This window comes from Caenorhabditis elegans, chromosome III (assembly GCF_000002985.6).
Source record: "Caenorhabditis elegans chromosome III".
NCBI lineage: Eukaryota > Metazoa > Nematoda > Chromadorea > Rhabditida > Rhabditidae > Caenorhabditis > Caenorhabditis elegans.
In genome coordinates, this window is record NC_003281.10 from 13700765 (window position 1) to 13725732 (window position 24968).

The window sequence follows — 24968 nt, forward strand, 5'->3', positions numbered from 1 at the left end:
ACTTTTTGAGTTTTTAGGCTCGAATCACTTTCAGTTTATCGAAATTTAAACTTTATTATCGTTTTCAGCTGTTTTTTTGTGTCTAATTGTCCAATTTTGAGGGCATCTATCTCTTTAGGTTCACAAGTTATCAAATAGCTGCCAACTAACATTGATTGGTTCCAGCAGCCGACTTCTCACAGGCCGCGAAATCAAGAAAGCTTTTTAGAAAGAAAATTATAAAAATAATGCGGCTCTATCTCTGTAGATATACTTGTTATTGAACTTACAATTTAATTTTAAAAAAAGTCCTTTTAAAAACTTAATATATTTTAGTTGGTATTTTTGATATTTAACGTTTTTGGTTGGGGCAGCTAACATCTTAAAAGGGCAAATGATTTCTCTTCTGTTTTCCTAAACTCTGCGGATTTCAGCAGCCGACCAGGGCTGGGACAAAAAAATAATTTTGGACCAAAACAATTGTAATTTGCGAAAAACAAAAAAAACCAACAAAAAAAAGTGATGCTTAAATTTAAAAACAACGTTAAAGATGTGAACATTTTTTGGTTTTTTGGTATAAAAGACTAAAAAAGTCCCAGCCCTGCGGCCGGCCTATGGATAGTTGCCAGCCATATGTCAGTGTCTGTCATTCTTAAAATAACCCCTTTGTATCCAATTAGTTAAAAATCTGCCAAAAAATTCTAAAAAAATTTTGTAAGAACTTCCGAACTTCATCTCCGTTTCTGAATTGTCTTTTTTTCCTATTTCTATTTTTTTTTCTCTTTCTTCTTCTTCCTCTTCCCCATGCCATTTTACTTTTATTCTCCCTTCTCCATCTTCTCCTCCACAAATGTCTGGAGTATCCGGAGCCTACGTACACTATTTTTTGGAAAGGGAAAGGGAGTGCAAGAGCAGTGTATATACGTTCGGAAATCCTGATGCTAGCTGGTTTTCGGAAAAAGTTGGCCCATTTGGCTTCAGTCAGTTATTTTTTCATTGTAACCTTAAAATGCCCAAAGTTTTTTTTGTTAACTCTCAACGTTCTAATTGACTTTTTGAACCGATTGTGTATTCCATAAAATTTCCTATATTTTGTTAACTGCAAAATGGCTAACTCTTGTTGTTGTAAAGTTAGAACCTTCACACGTTTTTACATATTTGAGTTTTAACAAGTTTGACCCGAAAAAAACGTTTTCTTCGGTTTTTTCTTTAAAAATGCAAGGTTTTCTCTTAAAAATATTATTTTTAGTTTTTTTCTTCGGGTCCAACCGTCTTTCACGTTTTCACTAGTGCAGAAACAAACATCAATTTATTGTACCAAAACAGGTAAGTTTGTTATTTATTTTTTGAGCACTTTGGTCTCAAAACCAGTCTTTAAATTGCCCGAAAATTGTTTTACAGGTGCTGCCAATTATAGAAAAAAAGAAACAAAATTTTGCAGACAAACTATGGGAAGAAATCAAGAGGGACAGTTTAACGGAGCTGGAAACTCCGAATCAGCAGGTTAGCCTTTTTGTTTGTTTTTTCTATGGTAAAATTCATTGTAGTTCCTTTTCTCATAGTTTTCTGTTACTACCCCTTAGCTTACTTATATACTTATCCTACTTTTTTTACAGAACACACCACCCCATAACTTTGTATTATTTTCTTAAAATTTCTCTAATGAAATCCTAAAGCACGTGGTTTAGATGCCGGCCTAAAATCCCTTTATTCAAGTCCTCATTATTTTATCAAACTTAAAAGCTCTCGAAAACCATGGCCCATGCCATGGCACCTACAAAATTCCATAATAAAACCACGCGAGCACATACCATGGAAAAAAGTAAGATTCTCATAATAACCTACGGTAGCTTTATTATAACTTTTATAAAGACTCCGTTAGGCCAAAAAATTTACATTAAAAGTACTCATGATCTGTCGTACGAGCATGCTATATTTGAACATAGTTCCATGGTCCGAATGTCCAATCTCAAAGTAGCCATTTCCTACTTTCTGGGTTCCATAACTAATATTCCATGAATATACCATAATACTCAATGTTCATTCGTTAGTACGACATCTGTTCATACAATCAATACTCCAGTAGTTTTTCAGCTACAATGATCAATAAGAGAGTGAGTGAAACATAACTTTTTAGGAGAGAAAGTGTCTCCTCCTCTAGACCCTCCAGTCACTGTGTCTATGTGTGTGTCTGTCTGTATACAAACATGAAAATAGACAAATATGCATCACATGTATGGGCCACTGCTTTGTCGTCATCGTCAGTTCTTTTTTGGAATGGATATACAGTTTCTTAGTGAACTTCATTTTACTAAGCTCCATGGTTCAAGGTGAATAATTTGGTTCCATGGATCACAAATGTATATGACTGTTCACTAGATATGGATTAACCTAAGTTCCGCGTATCGCGGGGTAGGTCTTTGGCAAACTTTAGTAGCTCAGTGAGTTGTCATGAGCACTCATTGCTATTATTTCTATTCGTTGTTTCACAGCTATATTTGGGCCCTACGAATCACAGTGAGGTGTGCCATGGGTACCATGGCGTCTTAGAGAGTATCGATGCCACTAGATATGTGTACCATATACATAGAATAGGTAACCATAGGTACTTCAGTGTGGGTCGTTATTACATTTCCATAACATGGTATAGTGTACCATTGAGTGTAAGCAGGCTATCGGAAGCTCATTATCATTTCCAAAATGAAGCTTAGTGATTGTTAAACCCCTCACATCTCGACTCCACAATTCAAAACCACATAAATTTCCTTCGATCCCTCTTTCCATAAGTGTCAAACCAGTTTGGCTTTTTCTTTTTGTTGGTGCGCTAAGTTGTTTACGACAGTAATCACACTGCCGTCTACATTCACTGTGACGGTTTCGGTAAGGAGACACGTGGCGACACTTTTTGGTCTGCAATTTTTGTGGCCGCGGTTTTCCTAAGCTACCTAGGGGTTCAAGTTCCCCGATTTTTTTTCTCAACAAATGTGATGTCTACCATTTCCCAACCCGTCCTATAATAATAATAATAACAATTGGAAAATCGGCGACAGTGAATTCCGGTCAGTAGGAGAATCCGGTTGGGATGCGGGAAAGCAGCGAAAAATGAGTTGCATCGTTACATCATTCATTGAAACATAGTGAATCTTCAAAATGTGGCCTAATACCTAAAAACCCGACCGGCGGACTTAGAAATCCAAAAATTACCTAGAAGCCAAAGCATACAAAGTTTAGCAAACGAGAAACAAGAGGTGGCGTAGAAGCCCAAAAGATATCAAAAAAACCTAATCTGGTGGCCTAAAAACCTACAAAACGGCGGTATCTTTATTGGATAAGAATCCTTATTGTATGGACGAAAATCCCAAAAAAAGTGGCTCAGAATTTCAAAAGGAAAAATGCAAAAGGTGGCATAGAACCATGAAAGGTTCCCTAGCGCCAATAATTTCTAATCCATCTCTTAAGAATCACGCAAACATATTGATTTTTTACGATTATTTCGTTTATGATTTTTGCAAACGGAACGTACATTAGGCGACAGCGGCGCGGCGCGTCGCGTTGCGCAAACATTTTTGCACATACACACTCACATTCATACACCAGACAAATAGAGAAGGAAAGTACGGCAGAATAAAAAGAAGTAGGCGCCTCTTCTTTCCTTCTTCCTCCTCTTTTCCAAATCATCATCATCGTCGTCATAGCAAGGGGCACCAAACGAACGCAAAAACTAGTCCTGGTCGAGACACACACACACAAAAATGAGTGAATGAATTCAATTTTCCGTTTCTCTGGAACGCCTAGTGTGGACAAATTACGGCCAAATGCACTTTCATTCGCCTCTGTGTTAAAAGTTTCTACGTTGGCAATTTTTAGCATAGAAGCCCGCTTTCCTCCCTGACAAACTATAATAATTGGAGGCTTAAAAAACTATCAATGGCCTAGAAACCGCTTAATAGCCTTGGAGAACTTTTTGGTGGTTTAGGAAACCAAATCGAAGCCTAGAAAATGTATTATTAGCCTAAATGATTAATTGGTGCCCTAGAAAATTCCTACTTCTTCGGCTTTGTTAGTGGCCTAGAAAATGGTTGACGACCTAGATAGCACATTGATGGCGAAAAAAAACATTTTAAGGCTATTTTTTTCAATTTAATCCTAATACGTATCTAGATTGATCTCTCTATTAAATAGTTGACGAGCTTTAGATTTTTTTTTCCATTCAATTGTTCCCTGAGCCATCAAAAATGTTCAAGGCAATTTACAAAGCCACCAAAAAAAGAGTAGAAATTTATTAATTTACCAATTCATTTTCTTTTTATTTCGGTGTCTTAAAAGTGGAATACCGAAATTTGAGACTTTGCTTTCTTATACCCAAAATGACCCAAAACGACCGAATTTCTTAATGAGACGTTTTGAAAATTCCTCAAAAAAAGTTATGGCGGTTCAAAGTAAAAAAGGCTCATTTTCAGCAAAAATCACAATTTTTTCCAACTTCTCGGTGTCGCAGCGCTTGGAACTTAATTTTTATTGAACTAATATCTAATTAATGATTGTTGTGATCGTTTATTGGGCGTTTATTAGTTGATTTAAGTACATTTTCAGTCAGTGAGCACAAATAAAAGTTAAATTTCGTGCCCCACTGACCATAAATGTACCTAAATTATCGAATAAGCGCGTGATAAATTATCAGGATTGGCACTAATTGTAAGGAGTGATATGTAAATGAAAGTTTAAGTTCCAGAAACTGCGACGCCGAGAAGTTGGAAGTTTTGTGATTTTAGCTGAAAATGAGCTTTTTTTCCAAAACGTTGTACCGCCATAACTTTGTGAGAATTTTTCAAAACGTCTCATTACGAAATTCGGTAGTTTTGGGCCATTTTGGGTATAAAATATCAAGGTCTCAGATTTCGGTACTTCACCTTTAATAAAATATTCTTGGAGGCCTAGAACACTGTTCGCTCTTCTCCAGAACTACAAGTCATTTTTCCGAATTGTGAATAAAAAGCAAAGTATAAGCCATATTTCAACCTTTTTACCATAACAATGTATGTTTTGGAGGATTTCCCAAGATACTTCTCCGAATCGTTCGGTATGATCAAAATTCTATTTTGACCCAATATTATCAATTTTCATTTTTGTGCGTGGGTGTTTTTAAATGTTTTTGATAAAAAGTAAATTGAAACATTTTATACAGTTAGTTGCTGTTTTGTAGTTCGAAAAAAATGTCAGTCACCTTTAATTATTTAAACAACACACTCAATTATCGACTTTTTACGGATTAAAAAAATCAAAATTTTTGGAAAATTTCAATCTGTCGATTTTTCATTTAAAGGTGGAGTAGCGGCAGTGGGGAATGGGTTAAAAACTACTCATATGGTGCCAAAATGACCGAATATCATAATAAAACTTTTCAAAAAAATTTTGTAAATTTTTTATTTACAGTCAAAAAGTGACAATTACTCAGTTTTTGCTACTCATAATTTTGGAAGTCGACCAAAAAATTGTTTTTCCTACATGTTTTATACTTTCAATTTGTTTTCATTATTTGTATTTAAAACTGTAGGGGTCGAAACATGTGAAATTGCTCTGGATTTCCTCAAAAGCATATATTTTTAAAAACTTTGCCAATTTGTCAAAACTTTGACCGGAAATTATGAAAAATCTAAATTTTTTTGGAGTGTTTTATTATGATATTCGGTCGTTTTGGATCCTTATGAGTGTATTTAGACAATATCCCCACTGGCGCTACTCCACCTTTAATTTCAGGAATCATCGATTTTTGTTGAAATTTATTTTTAAAAAAACGATTTTTCGCAAAGTTCAATGTTGTCGGATTTGGACACAGCATCACACTTTCCAGGGTGAGCTAGCGGCAAGATTTTGGATGTGATCTTGAATTTTTCAAAAATTCAAAGACTCCTCCGCCGTTTAATTTCAGTGATATGAACCGCAACCCTCCCCCTGCCAGCTCTTTTTTAACCTACTTCACTCTATCTATTTTTTGGTCGACGGTGACCCCCAGGGGAAGCATCGTATATTGACTCAAACGGTGACAGTGAGTAGTACCGGGCGGTACATATGTACCATTCGAGGAACTTCTTGGAGCTCTGCGTCTCTCTTTTTTTAGTCCGAGTGGTCTTTTTTTCAAAGAACAGTTTATTTTTGGAAAAAATTTAGAGCTGAAAATAGTTTTTTTTCGGATTGGAAAAAGGATAATTAAAAATTTTTATCGCCGAAAAAACCGATTTAAAAAAATCAAAATTAGTAGCTGTCCGCAAGGACTATCGGCTGTTTAAAAACGTTTTTTTTTCTGCAACTGAATATTTTTGTCTCAATTTAACATATTTTAAAGCTATTTTTACTCGATTTTTTTTTCAGAAGTCAATAATTTGGAACCAATCTTCGATTTTTTCAATTTAAAGAAATCGAAAAAAAACCGATGTAATAATGGAAATTTCAGAAAGTTTTGTATCGAAATTAATGTGCAAAATTTTTGAAGAATTTTTTTGTGTATTCAATTTTTCATCTTACTAAATCTTTGTGTATATCTTGATGTAATAATGAAAATTTCGGAATCTCCATTCGATTTCATACACACATAGTAGTGTGTGATAATGGATCCTTCATCGCGCTTTTTCTCTGCGCTCACCTACTCTCTCGCGTTTCTAGACTTGTTTTGTCCCATGTCCCCCATATACTTCATCATTGTTGTTATTATTATTGTTGATTTTTTCTGCTTTTTTATTTGCTTATCATCTTCGCTGTCTGGCTGGGTGAGTGAGCCCAAAAAAAGAGCTCTTCGAATACTTGATTATTGTCATTGTCCTCCTCCTTCCAGTTGTTGATGGGCACCTCCAGTAGTACTAAATTTAGGTTTCTGTGATGTTACCTAGAAAATAATTCTTTCTAAAATCAATAATTTTATATTGTTACAATATAAATCAACCTGCTGGTGTCGTTCGAGCCTACGGCTCGACCTCCTCCGACTGGCTTAAACTGAAGTTTGAAAAAAAAATTATTATTTGTTTTAAACTTAAATAAATAAACTTGATTTTTTTTTTGAAATGAAATTTTAAATTTTACGTGAATTAGCGTGTTGGTCCGGCCTACATTGAACGGAAGGAAACTCTACTTTATAAATAGTAAATGATATGTTCTATAAAATTTCCATTAGAAAAAATTTTACTATTTTCAACAATTTTTTTTCTGAAATATTCTATTCCGAAGGTCGTTTTATTTATCGCCTATATAAAAATTCTGATTATTTTTTAAGTTGGCATTGCTTTCGAATATGGATTTTGCAAGAACATTTCTTGTTGATTTCGTTCAGTACTATCGAATTTTTCTCGATGACTTTAGAAAATCAATAATTTCGAAGAAAAAACAGTAATATCTAGAAAACACTTTCAGAGAAGATTGATCTCCAAAAAAAAGTGCAATTTCAAGGATAAATCCAAAATTTTGGAAATGCTGATTTTTTCATTGAAAACATTATTTTTATTTTTTCCACAAAAATGTGGATAACATTGATTATTGATTTCGAACACTTAATTTTTTATTTAAGTAGCGGCGGAAAATAAAATAGTGTGCAAAAATGACGTCACATCTGTATTAAAATACATGTTTTTATGTATTTCACTACACCTGTGACGTTATAAATGTATTTAAAGGTGGAGTTTGGAAAATGGGGATTTAATTTTAAAATACTCGGAATATTGAAATATGCTGATATACCGCAAAAAAAAAAAGAAAAAAATTGCGGAAGTTCGAAAATTCCAACTTTTAAAAACGCAATTTTTCAACTCTCGCTAATTGCCTGTTCGAATTTCCTCCAAAATGAGAATTTCGACCAATCAGCGATTCGCTCCGCCTACTTTAGCCAATCAGACGAAGTGTGTCGAGTTCGAAGTCGCTGATTGCTGCGAAAGTAGGTGTGGCTTCTCATTTTGGAAGAAATTCAAAGATGGAGCGCGAGTTGAACATTTGCGTTTTCAATGTATTTAAATACATTTATGACGCCAAAACTGTATTAAAATACATATTGTTATGTATTTTTCTTTCAAATGTTTCTTTCAATTCTTCAAGTCATAACAATATGTATTTTAATACAGTTAGGATAATACAGTTGTGGCGTAATTTTTCAACAGTTTATAATTTTTCGACACAACTTGAATAACCCCTTTATTTGATGTCTAAAAACCGATGTTTAGTTAAAATTTCGCTGAACCACGTGGTACCCCTCATCAAAGCCCCTCATTTTCACACGACAAATTTCGATTTCAATTCTCCCGCAATTCACGAGTACTGTGTGAGATATATAAGCGCCTCATAAGCACTTCTTGTCCTCATTTCCCTAGGCAGAAGCCACTGTCGGAGAGGAAAAAAGCGAGGAGAAGCAATTCACCGTCGTCGTCGTAGTCGACATCGGAGACCTGTTCGATAAGCCGCCCTTTTCATTTCCACGTCTTCTTCCTTCCTCCTCCTCCGTAGTCAAATGTTTCTTTCAATTCTTCAAGTCTCCGTATACTGTACACTATCTCCCAGTTTGTCAGCTGACGCCAGCCAGCGCGTAACCTATTCGACGACTACATTCCTCCCTCACTCGCTAGTGATGGCTTATAAAACTTTTCTGGGTTCTCTGGAAAGCTGAAAGTGAATCAAGTTGATGAAGATGAAAAGTGGAAAGAGAAAGTTGTTTCCTGCCTTTTCGATTTCCGACGTTCAGTCATTTCCCCCAGCCAATTTCCTATATCTTCTTGTACTGTAAATTCGTTTGAAAGATTATTTATTTTTGTATCGTGAATTGCCAAAAAAAAGTGTGACGTCACTTTCCCATTTTCACGTAGTGTCAGGTTGTCCCACCACGGTTTGATCTAGAAAAAAAATGCGGGAATACTTTGCTCAAAAAATGTAACGTCAGCACGTTCTCAGTCATGCAAATTCAGTTGAGAACTCTGCGTCTCAACTAGGGCTGGCAATGGGTCGCAACGGGTCGACACGCCTATTTTACAGCAGCTCCACCAACAATCGGGTCATCATTTTGAGATTGAAAATCAAATAAGTGTTGTCCCTAACTAAAATTTACATGCGGTGTCGACGATTTGTTCATCGGGGTCGCTACAATTAATGCTTAAAATTGGAGCGTGTCGACCCCTTGCGACCCATTGCCAGCCCTAGTCTCAACTCCCGCATTTTTGTAGATAAATGTAGATCAAACCGAAATGGGACACTCTGACACCACATGATTTTCGTTATTTCTGAGCTTTCTATTGGGATAATTTTCACATACCTTTACTTACAATTTGTTATTTCAAAAGTGGCTATCATATATTCTGTTCTAAACAGTCATGTTGGTAAAAAACATCGAAGGAAAGTACGGGCAAATTTGATTAGACAACGGGAGAAAAACCAAAATGGAGGCGGTATCTAATATTGATTTTTTTGCATTGACTGGTTTCCTTTTTCTTCTTGTACTTCTTGGGATCTTTATAATTATATCAGTTAGTGAAACATATTGATTAAAACAAAAAACGAACAGGTATAAAAACCAACTTTACGAATAAACACATATAAATGCACGGTTTTTTCGTTTTTTGAAAAATTGACTTCACCGAATTTATTCGTCAATTTTAAGAGAGAAGAAAAGAGTCGATGACAATTAAGACTACTTCTAGTAAATCCCCATATTTCGTGACAAAGTTCTTTCCATGTTCAAACTTTCTTTCTATATTCCGGGCAGGAGACCCCGGGAGGGGAGGCGACACGAATAGAAACGGTCGAGTCACGGAGTGGTCGCGCGCGCGCGCTCGGATAAAAATAGAATATACAGACGGAGAGAGAAAATACAAACACTGAAGGCATGCTCCGCGTATACCGGAAAGCAAGACCCTTCTTCAGAGAATGTCTATGTTTAGAACCGATCCGTGCCTATTTTTAGATTTTGAATCTCCACCGCCACCGCCGCCACACTCCACTCTTTGTTGTGCACCGTCCGTCTTTTTTTTCGTGGGGCCTCCCTAGCAGTGCCTCGCACTATCAGTAGTTTTATCAGAAACTTTGTTGATGGCTGACTATTTCCTAAATTGTTTGTGAATTTAATTCAAAGTGTCAGTTTTTGGTTCGACCTTGGGTGGAATGTGATTGATCAATTACTCCTCTACCTATGTGATGCATATTTCCCACCCCAGTAGCGTCATTATTTTTGAGACATTCCTATCTGTTTAGGGTTGATTTTTTTTCGCTTCAGAAATCCGAAAATCCTGTCGTCTTCCTCTTCGGAAAAATGTTTTTTGTCAAGGCTTTGTACCTTCTACTTCAAAATATTATCAATTTATCTCTTTATTTTCAGTATCTTTATTTTTAGTATCTCTTTATTTTCATTCCAAAAATTGAGAAAATTTTGGAAAATCAGATCTTTTTGTGATGCCCCTTTTTCATTTTTTAAAACTTTTTTTTCGTTTCGAAATTTGATCTAGTATACATTTCCCACTATTTTCATAAATCTTAATTCTCATAAATCTGATTCTTCAAATATGTCTTACCACAGCTTCTTTTGGTCTCAAACTTGAGATCCTAATTTTTAAATGTTTTTCTCAGTGCAAGCTTCCATTTTTGTGTTCTAAAAATTTAAAAAATGCCCGAATTTGATTCTCCAAAATGTTCTTTCCTGCAACTTTGTGCGGTCTCTGATAAAATGTAGATTCAACTTATAGGCGGCATTTGCCGGGTTTTTATCTTTTTGGCAAATTGCCTGTTTGCCGTTTGCCGGATATCAGACTAGCCGGAAATGTTTAGAGGGATTTTTTATAAGACGGAAACACTTAAAACTGTGTCTTTTTGAATTTTTTCGGTTTTTTCTACATATTTTCATAAAATTTGCTTACTTTTCAAAATAGATGTAGGAGTATGCATAGGATGCGTTTAATTTTGCCATTTGAAATTGAAATTCTGAAATTTCCAAAAAAATAATTGCGAAACCACAGTATGCCGAAAATGTTTGGCGAATTCGGCAAATCGGTAATTCGCCGGCTTGCCGATTTGTTCAATTCCGGCAATTTGCCGGAAAAAATCGTTTGAAAGCCCAAATTTTACGCATAGATAATTAAGCCCCTCTCAGAAAAATTCAAGATGAACTAATTGGTCACACAAATTAATTAAAAGCTCTTTTTTATTTTAAAATGATTAAGTTAACAATAACCTCATGAATCTGAATCTTCGAGGTATGTCTTCCTTCAAATTCGTTGGGTTTCCAATAGAAAATGTTCAATTTTTTATCACTTTCCTTTAACTTTTTCGTAATTTTTATTTGTTTTTTTTCACTTTCTTCTTCGCAGTTGCTTTTCCGCGTCCTTGTATAGTAGTCGTCAAAGCAGTCGGCGGCGTTCTATTTTTTTTTTGCTTGCTTGCTTTTGCTATGTCTCGTGTGTGCCCAATAACAACAACAACCACATATATAGCCGTCTTCTGGATATATATGTATGTGGGTGTGTGTGTGTTATGGCTTTTCTTCGAACTTTTTATTTCACTCGGAAACTTTCAAGATTTGTCTTTTCTGATGCTTTTTAGGATTCCAGGAATTTTATTCGTTCGAACTAGTAAGTATGAAGTTAGAGTTCACAGCAAATTTTCATCAAAATTCGGAAAAAAACTGGTTTTTATATCGTAGCCCTACAAAAATAGAGAAATAAAAAAATCGAAGGGTCAGATTCACCAGTGTTATTTTTCGATAATTTGTCAGAAAAATTTGGGAATTAGAAACTTTACGAAGTCTAGTGAGTTGCAAATTTTTAAGAATCAAATTTGCTAATTTTCCTTCTTATTTTCGGATCAAATTTTCATTTCATATGAAATATTTCATAAAAAACAAAAAATCAGATTTTGTAGATAGAGCCCACAATGTAAAGGAACTACAACATCTGTAGAACCGGATCTGTTAGATTTTTTCTTCGAGTTTTACAAAATTTCAGACTTCCCAAGTTTTTTGTTTGAGTTTTGGCTCAGAAATTTCGAACATAAAACTTGGAGAATCAGATTCCCGGCTTTTAGAGAAAGTTCCGATTAGGGGCACCACAAATTGAGAAAACAAACATTCTGGAGAATCAGAGTTTCGATTTTTTGTTGCCAAAAACGACATCCTTGCTCCAACTGTCAGCATGCCAAACAACAGACACCCCTGTTGAAAATTTTAAATTCCAAATGAAACGGGGATGGGGTACATCGTAGTAATAGTAGTAGTTGGTTCTTAGGGGAGCACATCTCTGCTTCTTCTTCTTCGCAGCTTTTCGGTCTTCTGCGTCCGTTTGAGTGGTCAGTCAGATGTATGAGAGTGCGTTCCGTATCTCTCTGCGTCTCCACACCCTTGACCACTCTCTACGCCGTCGTGCTCTCTGTGTCTCGCCCGACTATCTCGAATAGAAAGTGACCACTGCTACATAATATTCGAATTCGCGGGGGGGGGGGGGTCTGTCTACTGCTGCTGCTGCTGGGTGGCCGTTTTCCTTGCCACACACTCTCTCGTCTCTCTTGCTCTTTGTGCATCTCATAGTTTGCTACTCGCGATCAGCTGTAGTCAACGTTCTCATATATACAGTATGCTTTTTGTTGAAAGTTTTGCCATATTGCCACGGCAAATTTTTTGGTACTTTAGTGGTTTTTTATTTCAAATCACCACGAACTTTTATAATTTTCCTCGATATTTGCATTTCCTCATTTTTTGCCAATGAAATTGTAAATTTTTCGCATTATTCTGTATGCTAGCACTTGTTTTCCAGCTTTACTTTACTCCCTTGTCCTCTCCCCGCCCCCAAAAGTACCAGAATAAGGTGTTTCCAAATTAGTTGTCCTTATCTTTCGAGGAGCCTCGTTTTAGAAAATGTGTACTTTTCTGCTCAATTCCCGGACACTTTTTCCGGGAATTCAGAAAAAGTCTGAACCACTACTAATTCTAATGTGATATTCTGAAGTTAGTCTTCATAATGATATATGCTAGCAATTTATATAACTAATTTTTCACATGGCGCACACATATCCTCATATCAGAACATATCAGAAGTTCTTGTTATTTTCCCGTTCCCCAAAAGTAACAGAGTAATAAAAAATTTCGAAATCCCGAGGGACGGTCCTTGGGGAGGTCGGGGTCATCACCCTCAACGTACATGGTACCGGGGGCCTGGTGGCGACAGGTAGTGAGGTCTCTCTTCTCAGTCCTGTTAGCACACACACAGTGGAGGGGTGCGTGCGCGCTCGCTCACTCGCCTACAGATCCGAGATGAATCGTAGACGCGTATTGAGGAAGACGGTGTTGGGTGGTGATGGTGTCGTGGGGAAGGGGGAAGGATGCGTACTATCTCTATATTTCTCGAGAACAAGAAGAAGATGATGACGATTCACTTTCCTTCTACTCGTCTCAGAAAGACACGGAGGACGAATTCTGCGGGTGCCTTTTCCCCGAGTAAATTTTCACATGTTTACAAAAAATGTTCATTATGAGCCTCTGTATTGCTTAAATTTGTCAATCATAAAATATTTTAAATAGGCAGTTCTCCTGAAAATAATACATTGAAAAATTTCGTTATTAAACCATTTTTGGTTTTTTTGTTGGAAATTTTTTTGTTGGCTTGATAAATTTGGCACAATTTCGTTTTCCGAGAGGAGAACAACTTTTATTTCCTTCTTCATCTATTTCCTCCTTTTTTTCAGAATTCTCTAGAAAAAAAACAAAAAAAAAAGAAGGCGTCCTCTCTCGTCATGAATGAATAACACTAGTTCCGCCTCACTTTTTCATGTTCTTTTTTCTTCTTTCTTTTTTCTTTCTTTTTTTCAAGTCCAGAAATTCCAGGATCAAGCAGTTCATCCGGCTGTAGTTCGTCATCTACAGAGCTCTACGATCTTGCAGCTGCACACGCCGCACTTATATCCCGACAGCAACAGATTCTCAGTCAGGGTGTGTTTTTGTGGAAAAATTAAAACAAATTGAGTTTTACATGTCCGGAAATGTGTGTCTCGCCACGAACTTTGTGGAATTCGTTGGGAGACCCTATTGTTTTTTTTAATAAGCTAAGAAATTGAGATTTTCGCTCATTCATGTGAAAAAAATAACGCTCGCTAATCTTTGTATTAGAATTAGAGTTGATTTGCTTTTATAATCCAGTTCAATTTGTCTACAAATTTTCTTTTTAAACAATTAAACTAGTTTGGAAAATGGATAATTAATTTTTAAACCTAACCGTTGAATTATTGATCGAAAAATGAAAATTAATTAAAAGTACTGTAAACTTTAAAGGAGCATACCTTTAGTTTCGTACTGGGTTCCACCACGATTCGAGAAATCATACATTTTATAATATTTTCTCGATTTTCGTGCCTAAGATATCTTTTTTTAATATTTAATTGAAACAAATTTTTTATTTTAAAATGTTCATTCTAACCGAAATTTCCAAACCCCATTGTTTGCTCCCGAAACACGAATTTTCAAATAGTTCAGTACTGTAAGATTTAAAGGCGCCCAAACTGTCTCTTGCAGTAGGTCTCGTCACGATCGGAGAAATTCTAAAAAAGTTTTTGTTTTTTCGTTTCGAATTTTTGTTTTTCTGCTCAATTTCTTCGCTTTGTTAGCTAAAAAATGTGTAAAATTTATCATTAAAAAAAACAAAGTTTCAACAATTTTCAGTACCTCTTCATATAATTCACATGAAATTGTCTAATTTTTAGCCAATTTCAGAGGATTTTCCGAAAAACTCAATAATTAATCAAGAATTGTTTCAGCAATCCCAATAATACCGGAACACCAGCTGGCCGCCGTCGCCGCTCACCATCAACATCACCAGCAGCTTCACCCATCGGTACAGTACCAGCTCGTCGCTGCCGCCACCCATCACAATCATCATCAGCCGCAAGCGGCACAACCACACTATTCAGCAGTTGTGCCACGATCTGACGGTTTGTTAAATAATGTTTTAAACGTTGAAAATTGTTTTTTTTTTCAATAAAAAAGTAATGTTTTTTTTAATTTTTCAGTAATACAACAACCACCACACTTTGCTCTGCACCACCATCTTCAGAATTTGGTTCAACAGCAGCAGCAACAGCAGGCTCACCATCATCATCAGCAATTAGTTGGTGAGTCGACCGATTTTTTTTCACGAAAACAAAAAATTAAAAAATAATTACCGAAAATCCGGAAAAAAACATTAAAAAATGAACGGAACAATTTCCCTTTTTTTAAAAGTTAACTTATGAAATTTTTGAAAGATAAAAAAAAATATTGGGAAAAATTTTCAAGCCTCAAAAATCTGGTTTTTAAAACTAAAAACTAATTTTAACAATAGTTTCAAATTTTTCTGTAAAAACCAAAATTCCCAACAAAATTTTTTTGAATCATGATATTTGTAAAAATCTATTTTCTTGATTTGTTAACAAACTTTCGAACCATTTCCCTTTTTGTTTACTTTTTAATATCTCAAAGTTCACGTGTAGTTCTGTTAGCCGGTCTTTACAAATTTAATCAGTTGCTGCCTGTCAAAGTGCACAAGTCCTTCTACTACTTTATTTTCCATCTCCTCTACCGTAATGTCCTTGTCTCCCCTGAATGACCTACAAAGAACACACTCCGCTCTTTCTAGAAAAGACTGCTTTCTCTGTTAAAGCACATGTTTTTTGTTGTTGTTACTCTCCGTCATCAGCTTCGGGGTGTTTTTTTTATTCTGGAATTCTTAGAATTTTCTCAGTTCACCGTGACTCACTTCTCAGAACTACTACGATTTTCTAACAGAAATCTGAAAGACATTTATTGCGAAATATGATGACTAAAAAAGAGATCAAGTTCGGCTTTTTTGAGCCATTTTTTCCGAATAAACCCGTTTTTTTTAATGTTCTGAATTTTCTATCATTTCCAAAAAAAAATATTGTGAAAAAAATTTTTATGATGCTCTTACTCTTTGCCATTTAAATTGGAACACTAATTGTCAATTTTTCAGACATTTTTCCGCGTAGAAATAAAAATTGGCCTATAAATTGTTCGTTTAACAATTAATTACTTGATAGAAAAACGATTCTTCCTTTTAATTTTTTTTTGAATAACGGAAAATTATATATAAAAAATGCCTATTTTCTTTTCTGAAATTTAGTATGAAAACCAGTTAAACACTACTTAGTTAATCTTTATTCGATATATCTTTATCAATCTGAAATTCACTAACGATTCATTTATGACGCTCAAACATGTGAACTCCGTTGATCACATACACACAAATTCACGTTATGACGAACATAACACTAGATATGTCGAAAAACGCATATACACAGATTATATTGCTAGTGACGCAATTTTTGAGTGAAATGGAAAAAAGGGAGATAATGGCAACAGCGAATACGTAAAGGTGGAATTAATTAGATTTCAGCTCAGATCTAGAAATAAGTAGAGAGTATGTGCTTAGACTACATTTTGTGCTCCTTTGGACTATATTAATTCCGCTAAAATGGAATGTCCTACATTTTTAGTTTTTCGTCCTATTCATTTTTAAATTGATTTAGTCTATTTTTCTTTAATATTCCCCGACTTGGCCTAAAAAAGTTCTTCACAAGATTTCTCGCTCCACCTAGTGAGCTAGACTTCTCCCGTTCTTTTTCGTCAAATATATTTTCTGATCTCTACACACTCAAAATGGTCCGAATTTAAATTTTATCTACTTCTAGACACTTGTTTTTCGATATTTTGAACGGATATGTCTTTAATAGGTGTAATTTTGTTTTTTAATCTTTTTGGGAAAAAAATCCAATTAAGCTTTTCGATCTCTCCAAGGCGCACCACATTGAGAATATCCTGTCTGACTCAGAATCCCCCAGTGCTCTGAACTTGCACTCCAAATCCAAAAAAGGTCATTTCTTAGACGTGGTTCACTCATTTATTCGTTCCTAAAAAAGGGAGGCTGTCTGTGTCACGCTGCGTCTCTCCTATTCTGCCCAGTCTTGTGTCTGCGTCTCACTTCTTCATCGGTGTTAGTTGGTTGGTGTGTGTGTGTGTGTCTGTGTGAGAGGAACTGCCTGGCATTCAAGGTTAGCCCCCCACAGACCCGCCCCGCTCACTTGGCCCAACACCATTGCCCCCCTTCCCGCCATTCTACTACACATTTGAATTTTTGTGCGGACCACCCGTTTTGTTCAGTCACTCTTGCTAATTTCTTCGTGTATTTACTTTAATTTATCAACTGTTCATATTTATATATATATATAGATTCAAAAATTGAAAAGTCTAACGAAAAAGACAATTACAACTACAGTATGCGGGACATGATATATGGTTGGTTGATAAAAATCGATAAAAATTTTAAAAAAATCTTCTGTGAAAATTTTGCACACATACTGTCACATATGATCCATTCTTACGATTTTTTCAAAAAAAAATTTTTTTTCAAAAGTTTCGGCTGTTAAAAAATTTTTATATTTCTTAAAAAAAAAACAAATACGGTTCTCCTAAACCAGAAATTTATATAAATACAGGGGAAAATGTGTATTTTCCTATAATAACATTACTTTTAATCGAAAATTTCTCAAAAATTGTCAGAAAGAATACATTTTCGATTTAAAAAAACTCCAAAAGTTTCACTAAACCCGAGTTTTCAGGTGAAATGGCCCTAGTTTCACATACACATCCGGCCGCCGTCGGCTCTACGACGTGCTACGAAAAAAATCAGCAGAAACAGCAACAAGTACAGCAGATTCCCACACAACCACAGGTAATTTTAAATGTTTTTTTTCAAAAAACAAATTCTGATCACACTGGTATTTAGTTCGACCTATACTCGCACTTTTTGCCGTCACTATGTGCTTGTGCGCACCAGGGTCTTGATGTCCTTTTTTTAATGCGTGTTGCACTTTTTGTGTCCTTATCTCTGAGCACGCACTCTCTCAGTTTCTCACGCTCTCTGCCTCTTTCGAGTGGTGCTCTCAGCTGTGTGTGGATGTCCTTTAAGTTTGATCCTTCTTCAGCACCAAGCTCGATTATTCTATGAAACCGAATTCCAGGATGAGAATCATTGTACCGGGAAATGAGTACGCCGAGAAAACGGAAGTTTACTTGGAAATCCAAAGCAATGGCACATATTTTCTGCCTCCAACGATGTTCGGTTCTTGTAAAAGAATGACGAATGTCTGCGTGCGAGAAAAAGAGAGAAAGAGCCGAAGAAGGAGAGCTAATTATTTGTTTGTTGCTTTTGTTGACCGGAGATCCTTTAGGGAGAACGGCATGAGCTCTAGGCAACTTCTGAACTTTACACAAATTAACTTTGACCACTTTGGCTTCTGTTTTAGCCAAAGTCCTTAGGTCTTTGAACTTTTCCAGAGAGCGAATATTTGGAAAGTGTGAAAAACAAAACCAAAAATTATTGATATCTAAACTTAGTTGCTCATTGAGCAATGCTCAACTAACTGAAATCCTCACCGAACGTCAACTGACGTCTCCTTGTCAAGTGGAACATTTGGTCACCTAAAGCATGCAAGCCCTTGAGACAATAGTCACCAGGTTCAGTGATAAGATCAGATGATCAGTCGCTAGCTGGCTGTGTTTTGTCGTGTACTCTGCGTCGTCCTCTTCCATCATTGAACTTCGGGGATGCCTAGCACTGCTGGTGGCGCCATCGAACCACTCGGGAGGGGACAACAACGAAAATTTGCAAGAAGCTATGGACATCCTTCTCCTCTTCTCGACCAAGGCACTATCTGATTTGTTGAATCGATAGTATGCCAAAGAAGAAAAAGCAGAAGAAGAAGACTGTTCAAACACGTTTCGATATTCCCTGCCTGACTGCATGCCACGTGATTATTCGGAACCACGTGGTGTAGTTTAAACTCTGCCTGTCCCGCCGTGTCTCTCCCGGCCCCTGCCTCAAATTCAGTTGTACTATCAAGCGATTTTTGTGTGCACTTGTAACAATATGATTCTCATTGCAATTATCGAGTCCTTCATCGAATACCTGCGGAAAATTGTTTGGGTAAACGATTGTTGCACTTTAAGCAAAATTTCTAAATTTTGTGAAAAAAAAACACTGATAATTTTCGAAAAAAAAAACACATTTAAATCAAGTTCAAATTTTCAGGTCGCCCACGTGTCTTCAAATGCGATCCTCGCTGCCGCACAACCATTCTACCCTCCACCAGTACAAGATAGTCAGCCAGACAGGCCTATTGGTTATGGTGCATTTGGAGTTGTATGGTGAATTTTTTATGTTACATTGTTTCCTTAGCGGTAAAGTTCCCCCAGCAAATCTAATTGAGATTTGAAGTTTTTTTTTTTGGAAATTGGACAAAACACCGATTTTTTTTGCATTTTCGCATCAACAAAATCAGACTAATTTTGCAAATTTCCAGGTCAGTAACAGATCCGCGGAGTGGAAAACGAGTAGCTCTCAAAAAAATGCCCAACGTGTTCCAGAATCTTGCTTCTTGTAAGCGAGTGTTTCGAGAAATCAAAATGCTCAGCTCATTCCGACATGACAACGTTCTCTCGCTGCTAGACATTCTGCAACCCGCGAATCCGAGCTTTTTTCAAGAATTGTAAGTTATTGCTGATGACGATCCAAATTTTCATATAACCCAATAACATGTGAAACCGAAAGTTTCTCGGATTTCTCCTATTCCCGATTTCACTACTTTCACTAACGGGGTCACCCTCGAGTCGCTGGTCAAAGGGGTCAAAATTCCTCAGTTCCTCGTGGAATTTAATTTCCGGTACTGTACTGCCTTCTCGGGTGCCTCGGGGTGATGGGCGTCCTTATCGCCCCGGCCGTCCTCTTCCTCCGAGTTGCCTTCGGGTAAGGCAGTGCCATGTCACCACCACACATATGCGCACACGGGAGGGGAAGAAGACACCAATGGCTCTCGTTATACAGAAAAAACACAAACGCAAATAGGTTTATGACTAATCAATCTTAGAAGCCGGGGAGGGCGGGAGGTGAGGTGTCAGTCGGTACTAAAAGGTACCTAGCGGGCCCATGACAATAGGTGTTTTTCTGCAAATATCACACAAAAGGGGAAAACAGTAAAACTTTTCATATTCACAGTCAAATAGTAGCAATTGCTGAAATTGGCCAAAAAATGTAGTATTATAACTAGTATTATAAGTTATAGAAGTTTCGTGGCGTCTTCGTAAGATTTTAAGAATTAGGCATTATTTTTTAATCGTTGCATACACGCCCCGCAGTTTTACTACTATAGGTACATCCGAACGTTGTGGAAAAGTCGAGGAAGGCCAAATTTTTCAACAAAAAAAGTTCAGTCTTTTTATGATATTAAGCCATGCTGGATTTTTTAGTAGTATATGTTTCGATGTTGAGCGGTGGCCGAGTTTTCTCTTTCTAAGTAGCTAACGTGCCAGGATGATTATGAAATACTACTGTTTCTCGGAGAGATACCTGTACTAGTCTGTCCCCCCTTTACGATGCTATATTGCGGATGACCTTTTGGCGGGAACGAGAAGGAGGAGAGGGATGGTGAAAGAAGAACAGACGTACAGACGTACAGACGTACAGACGGCCAGTGGTGGTGGGGTACGCCGGCCGGCCGGGGTGGCAGACACCAAATGGTACGTGCCCTCGCCCGCCCGGCCCAACCCAGGGGCCCGCCCGGGAATGCGCGCGCGCACTTTTTTGTACTGGTAGTGTAAGTTGGAGAGACGCAGACAGCTTCTCGCCGAGAAGAAGACACTGGCAGACACCGAGATATGTGTGTCCGGCGGTGGTGCGGGAACGGAAGAACACTTGGGGATTTGTTTTTTTTTAATGGTTCGTCACACCACGTGCGCGTGCACCCGGGTGGCACCCTCCAGGGGTTGGGTGAAAATGTATATAAAAACATAGACATTTTTTGAAAGTTTTAAAAATCGAAAATTTTGAAAATTGACGGAAAATAGAAAACTTGAAAACACACAATTGACTAGAAATATCGAAACTTCTATTATTTCAGATATGTGCTCACGGAGTTGATGCAGAGCGACCTACACAAGATTATCGTTTCCCCGCAAGCTTTGACACCCGACCATGTCAAAGTTTTTGTTTATCAGATTCTCAGAGGTTTGTTAAGTGATAAAATATCCAAATTTGGAAAAAAGAGTAACTTTCGAAGATCATATGCATTAAGACTCCAAAAAAAGTATAAAGCGCTTTAAGAGTGAAAAAGTCAATGATTCCCAAATTTCGAGAGAAAAAATTGAAAAATAAATACTTTCCAAATTTTTTCAAAAAAATTTCGAAAACTAAAAAAATTTTATTTTTTCCTGAAAAATCCAATTTTCTAAAATTTCTAACAAATTTCACATAATTATCTGAAAATTTTTAATTTTCCGAAATTCGAAAAAATTATGATAGATTTGACTTAAAATTTTTTTTCACAGTAGACACCCGAAGTTTAATAATAGTTTTAATTAATTTCCAAAAATAAAAAAATTGAAAATTCCCACATTCAACATGGAAATCTAGATTTTTTAAATCTGAAATTTCTCAAAAATATCCAATTTTTCCAATATTTCCAATTTTGCAGGACTAAAATATTTGCACACTGCAAACATCCTGCATCGAGACATCAAACCGGGAAATCTCTTAGTCAACAGCAATTGCATTTTAAAAATTTGCGATTTTGGACTCGCTCGAACCTGGGACCAACGTGACCGGCTCAACATGACACACGAGGTTGTGACCCAGTACTATAGAGCCCCGGAGTTGTTAATGGGCGCGCGAAGGTATACGGGAGCCGTGGATATTTGGTCCGTCGGTTGCATATTTGCCGAGCTGCTACAAAGGAAAATTCTATTTCAAGCCGCCGGTCCGATTGAGCAGCTGCAAATGATTATCGATTTATTGGGAACCCCATCGCAAGAGGCTATGAAATACGCTTGTGAGGGAGCCAAGAACCATGTGCTCCGCGCCGGTCTTCGAGCTCCTGACACACAGAGGCTGTACAAGATCGCATCGCCTGATGATAAGAATCACGAGGCGGTGGATTTACTGCAGAAGCTTCTGCACTTCGATCCGGATAAGAGAATTAGTGTGGAGGAGGCACTGCAACATCGATATTTAGAAGAAGGGCGTCTGCGATTCCACTCGTGTATGTGCTCGTGCTGCTATACGAAACCAAATATGCCGTCGAGGTTGTTCGCGCAGGATTTGGATCCACGTGTAAGTTTTAAAGTTTTTTTTAACCAAAAAATTATAAATTTTCGATGAAAATCGTTCTAATTTTCTTAACAAAAAATTGATCTTCAAAAAAGGTAGGTAATTGATAATTTCCCCTCGCGTAATTAAATAAAAACATAAAAATTCGAACAAAAATTGTAAATTTTTTAATAAAAAATTTTTTTTTCCAAAATAAATATTTGAAAAAGCGAAAATTTTCGTTTTTTTCGTGAGAAATCAGAAATTCCCAATTTGTCGAATACCTATATAAGTTGCGAATTTTTTAGATCTCAATTTTTGCCATGGAATCAATAGATTAAAAAAAAAACTTTTTCTAATCGCTTTCAAATTTACAGCACGAGAGCCCATTCGATCCAAAGTGGGAGAAGGACATGTCCCGACTATCGATGTTTGAGCTCCGCGAGAAAATGTACCAATTTGTGATGGACAGGCCTGCGTTGTACGGTGTCGCCCTTTGCATAAATCCCCAATCGGCGGCCTACAAGAACTTTGCAAGCTCGTCAGTTGCTCAGGCCTCAGAATTACCTCCATCACCGCAGGCTTGGTGACAAAAAAATGATTATTGATTTATATTCCATTTGTTAGCCTCTTCAACTCACCAATAATCATTTTCAGTCGTCTCGCCGTTTGCTTTTTCTGTGGATTGCCCCACGTGTAATTATTGATTGGCAAATCGCGTCCCCCGCCACTCTATGAGCTTTTTATGTGATCCTTCAACAAAAGTTTTTTGAAATATCCCATTTAGTTATTGATTTTCCTATTCTTCTTGTGATTGTGCTGGTCGCTTTTGCATCAAAAGTGCGTCTTCTCTTCTTCTTAAAGGTGCCCCTCTTTCAAAACAAAAAATGCCACAGTTCTTTCAAAAATGTCTCCCATTTTCCCCTATTCTTTTTTTGGTCGTATACATCACGGTGAATTTCGTTTCAAAGATTTTTATGTTTTTTTTCTTAAATGTATTTTCTTAACTTATATATGTATATCACTCAAAAATCTCGTCCTTTTTCTCATCTACATAACTTGAAAATTTTTGTTTCATGTTTCATTTTCCCCACTCCCGAATGCCCCAAGTGTCTTTCAACTTCAAAAAATCTGCTTGTTTCATTTTTTCCACTGAAAATGTTTGTCTTAAAAATATCTTCATATAAACACATACACTAAAGTGCCAATACTACCGAGTTCTTTCACGAAAAACTACGAAACTTTTCCTCATTTTTCATGTAAATGCCCCGAAATCCTGCTCACGAATCAACCCTCCCCCACCCCCAACACCCACAAACTTACGTTTCGGGTTACTGTAGAAGACACAGTAATCCTTTTATCGCGATTTTCCATGAGTAAAAACATAATTCAAGTTAGATTCATTGAGGATTAGTTTCGCCCCCATCTCTCTTCAATACACTTCTGAACATAATACTGTTTATTGTTTTTTCTTTCATCTTTTCTCACTTTGAACTAAAAAAACAGCTAATAAAAGTTTCAAACTCTTAATTTTGCATTGGACAAGAAAAAGCGATATGTGGAGTAGCCTAATGATCAAACGAAGCATATTACGGATGCCGGAACGTCCGCTTCTCTCTATTGTTCAAAAAATAGGATCTTCTCAGAATATAGTGGTTCACGTGGTGTCAGGCTGTCCCATTACAGTTTGATCTACAAAATGTGCGGTACTTTTTCCCTAAAAAAAATGTGACGTCAGTACGTTCTTAACCATGCGAAATCAATTGAGCAGTATGCATCTAAATTCAAACCGAAATGGGACACACTGACACCACGTTGTGGTTTCGAACACTTTCAGAAAAAAAAAATTTACCCAAAAAAAAAGAAAAAAGGGCAGTACATGGCTGAAAAAACAAAAATGGGCAAAAATGAAAAGTTGCCCAAATTTGTTGAAAACGGGTAATTCATATATGGGAAATTCAGAAAAACTAGGTTTAACCAGTCAAAATCTATTAAAAAGTGGCAAAAATGGCAAAAAAGTGGCAAAAATCACAAATTTGAAACTCCTCTAAAATGGTTCATTTTGAAGTTAGAGGACTTAAAATTTGTTCAAAAACCGTGAAAATTTGTCGTTTCTTAAAATAAAACGGTTTTGAACATTTTTAGAAACTTTATTTTTTTCCCCAAACAAAAAAAAAGAACAGTCATTAAAAAAATGGCAAAAAATTAAAATGGGCAAAAATAAAAAGTTGCCTAAATTTATTGAAAACGGGTAATTCATATATGGAGAATTCAGAAAAACTAGGTTTAACCCGTCAAAATCTATTAAAAAATGGCAAAAATGGCAAGAAATCACAAATTTGAAACTCCTCTAAAATGGTTCATTTTGAAGTTAGAGGACTTAAAATTTGTTCAAAAACCCTGAAAATTTGTCGTTTCTTAAAATAAAACGGTTTTGAACATTTTTAGAAACTTTATTTTTTTGCCCAAACAAAAAAAAGGACAGTCATTAAATGGGCAAAAAAAATCAAAATGGGAAAAAATAAAAAGTTGCCTAAATTTATTGAAAACGGTAATTCATTTATGGAAAATCCAGAAAAACTAGGTTTAACCCTTCAAAATCTATTAAAAAATGGCAAAAATGGCAAAAAATGGCAAAAAATGGGCAAAAAATCAAAATGGGAAAAATAAAAAGTTGCCTAAATTTATTGAAAACGGGTAATTCATATATGGAAAATCCAGAAAAACTAGGTTTAACCCTTCAAAATCTATTAAAAAATGGCAAAAATGGCAAAAAAGTGGCAAAAAAATCACAAATTTGAAATTCCTCTAAAATGGTTCATTTTGAAGTTAAAGGACTTAAAATTTGTTCAAAAACCC

At 36.3% G+C, this 24968-nt stretch overlaps 1 protein-coding gene and 2 non-coding genes across 7 annotated transcripts; 2 read left to right on the plus strand and 1 right to left on the minus strand.

Annotated features, from left to right (window-relative positions):
- Window positions 1-1228: 1228 nt before the first annotated feature.
- On the plus strand, window positions 1229-23640 carry lit-1 (Serine/threonine kinase NLK; the record flags this gene model as incomplete). 5 transcript variants are annotated; one of them, NM_001027637.6, is made up of 11 exons in its annotated part: window positions 1229-1305; window positions 1381-1482; window positions 13808-13912; window positions 14734-14907; window positions 14986-15087; window positions 17590-17702; window positions 19062-19177; window positions 19333-19518; window positions 20926-21032; window positions 21499-22133; window positions 22487-23637. In NM_001027637.6, the coding sequence occupies 10 exons, from the start codon at window positions 1428-1430 to the stop codon at window positions 22697-22699; spliced, it is 1806 nt and encodes a 601-aa protein (NP_001022808.1). The 5 variants fall into 5 exon arrangements, with proteins under 5 accessions (NP_001022808.1, NP_001022805.1, NP_001022806.1 ...); NM_001027634.3 differs by lacking the exons at window positions 1229-1305; window positions 1381-1482 and adding an exon at window positions 13281-13420 and having other exon boundaries at window positions 13794-13912; window positions 22487-23640; NM_001027635.6 differs by lacking the exons at window positions 1229-1305; window positions 1381-1482; window positions 13808-13912; window positions 14734-14907; window positions 14986-15087 and adding an exon at window positions 17201-17266.
- 21ur-14211 lies at window positions 11304-11324 on the plus strand. The gene has a single exon (NR_052844.1).
- Window positions 20682-20830, minus strand: W06F12.7. Its single transcript, NR_052845.1, has one exon. It is a non-coding gene; the product is annotated as an Unclassified non-coding RNA W06F12.7 (non-coding RNA).
- Window positions 23641-24968: the final 1328 nt, after the last annotated feature.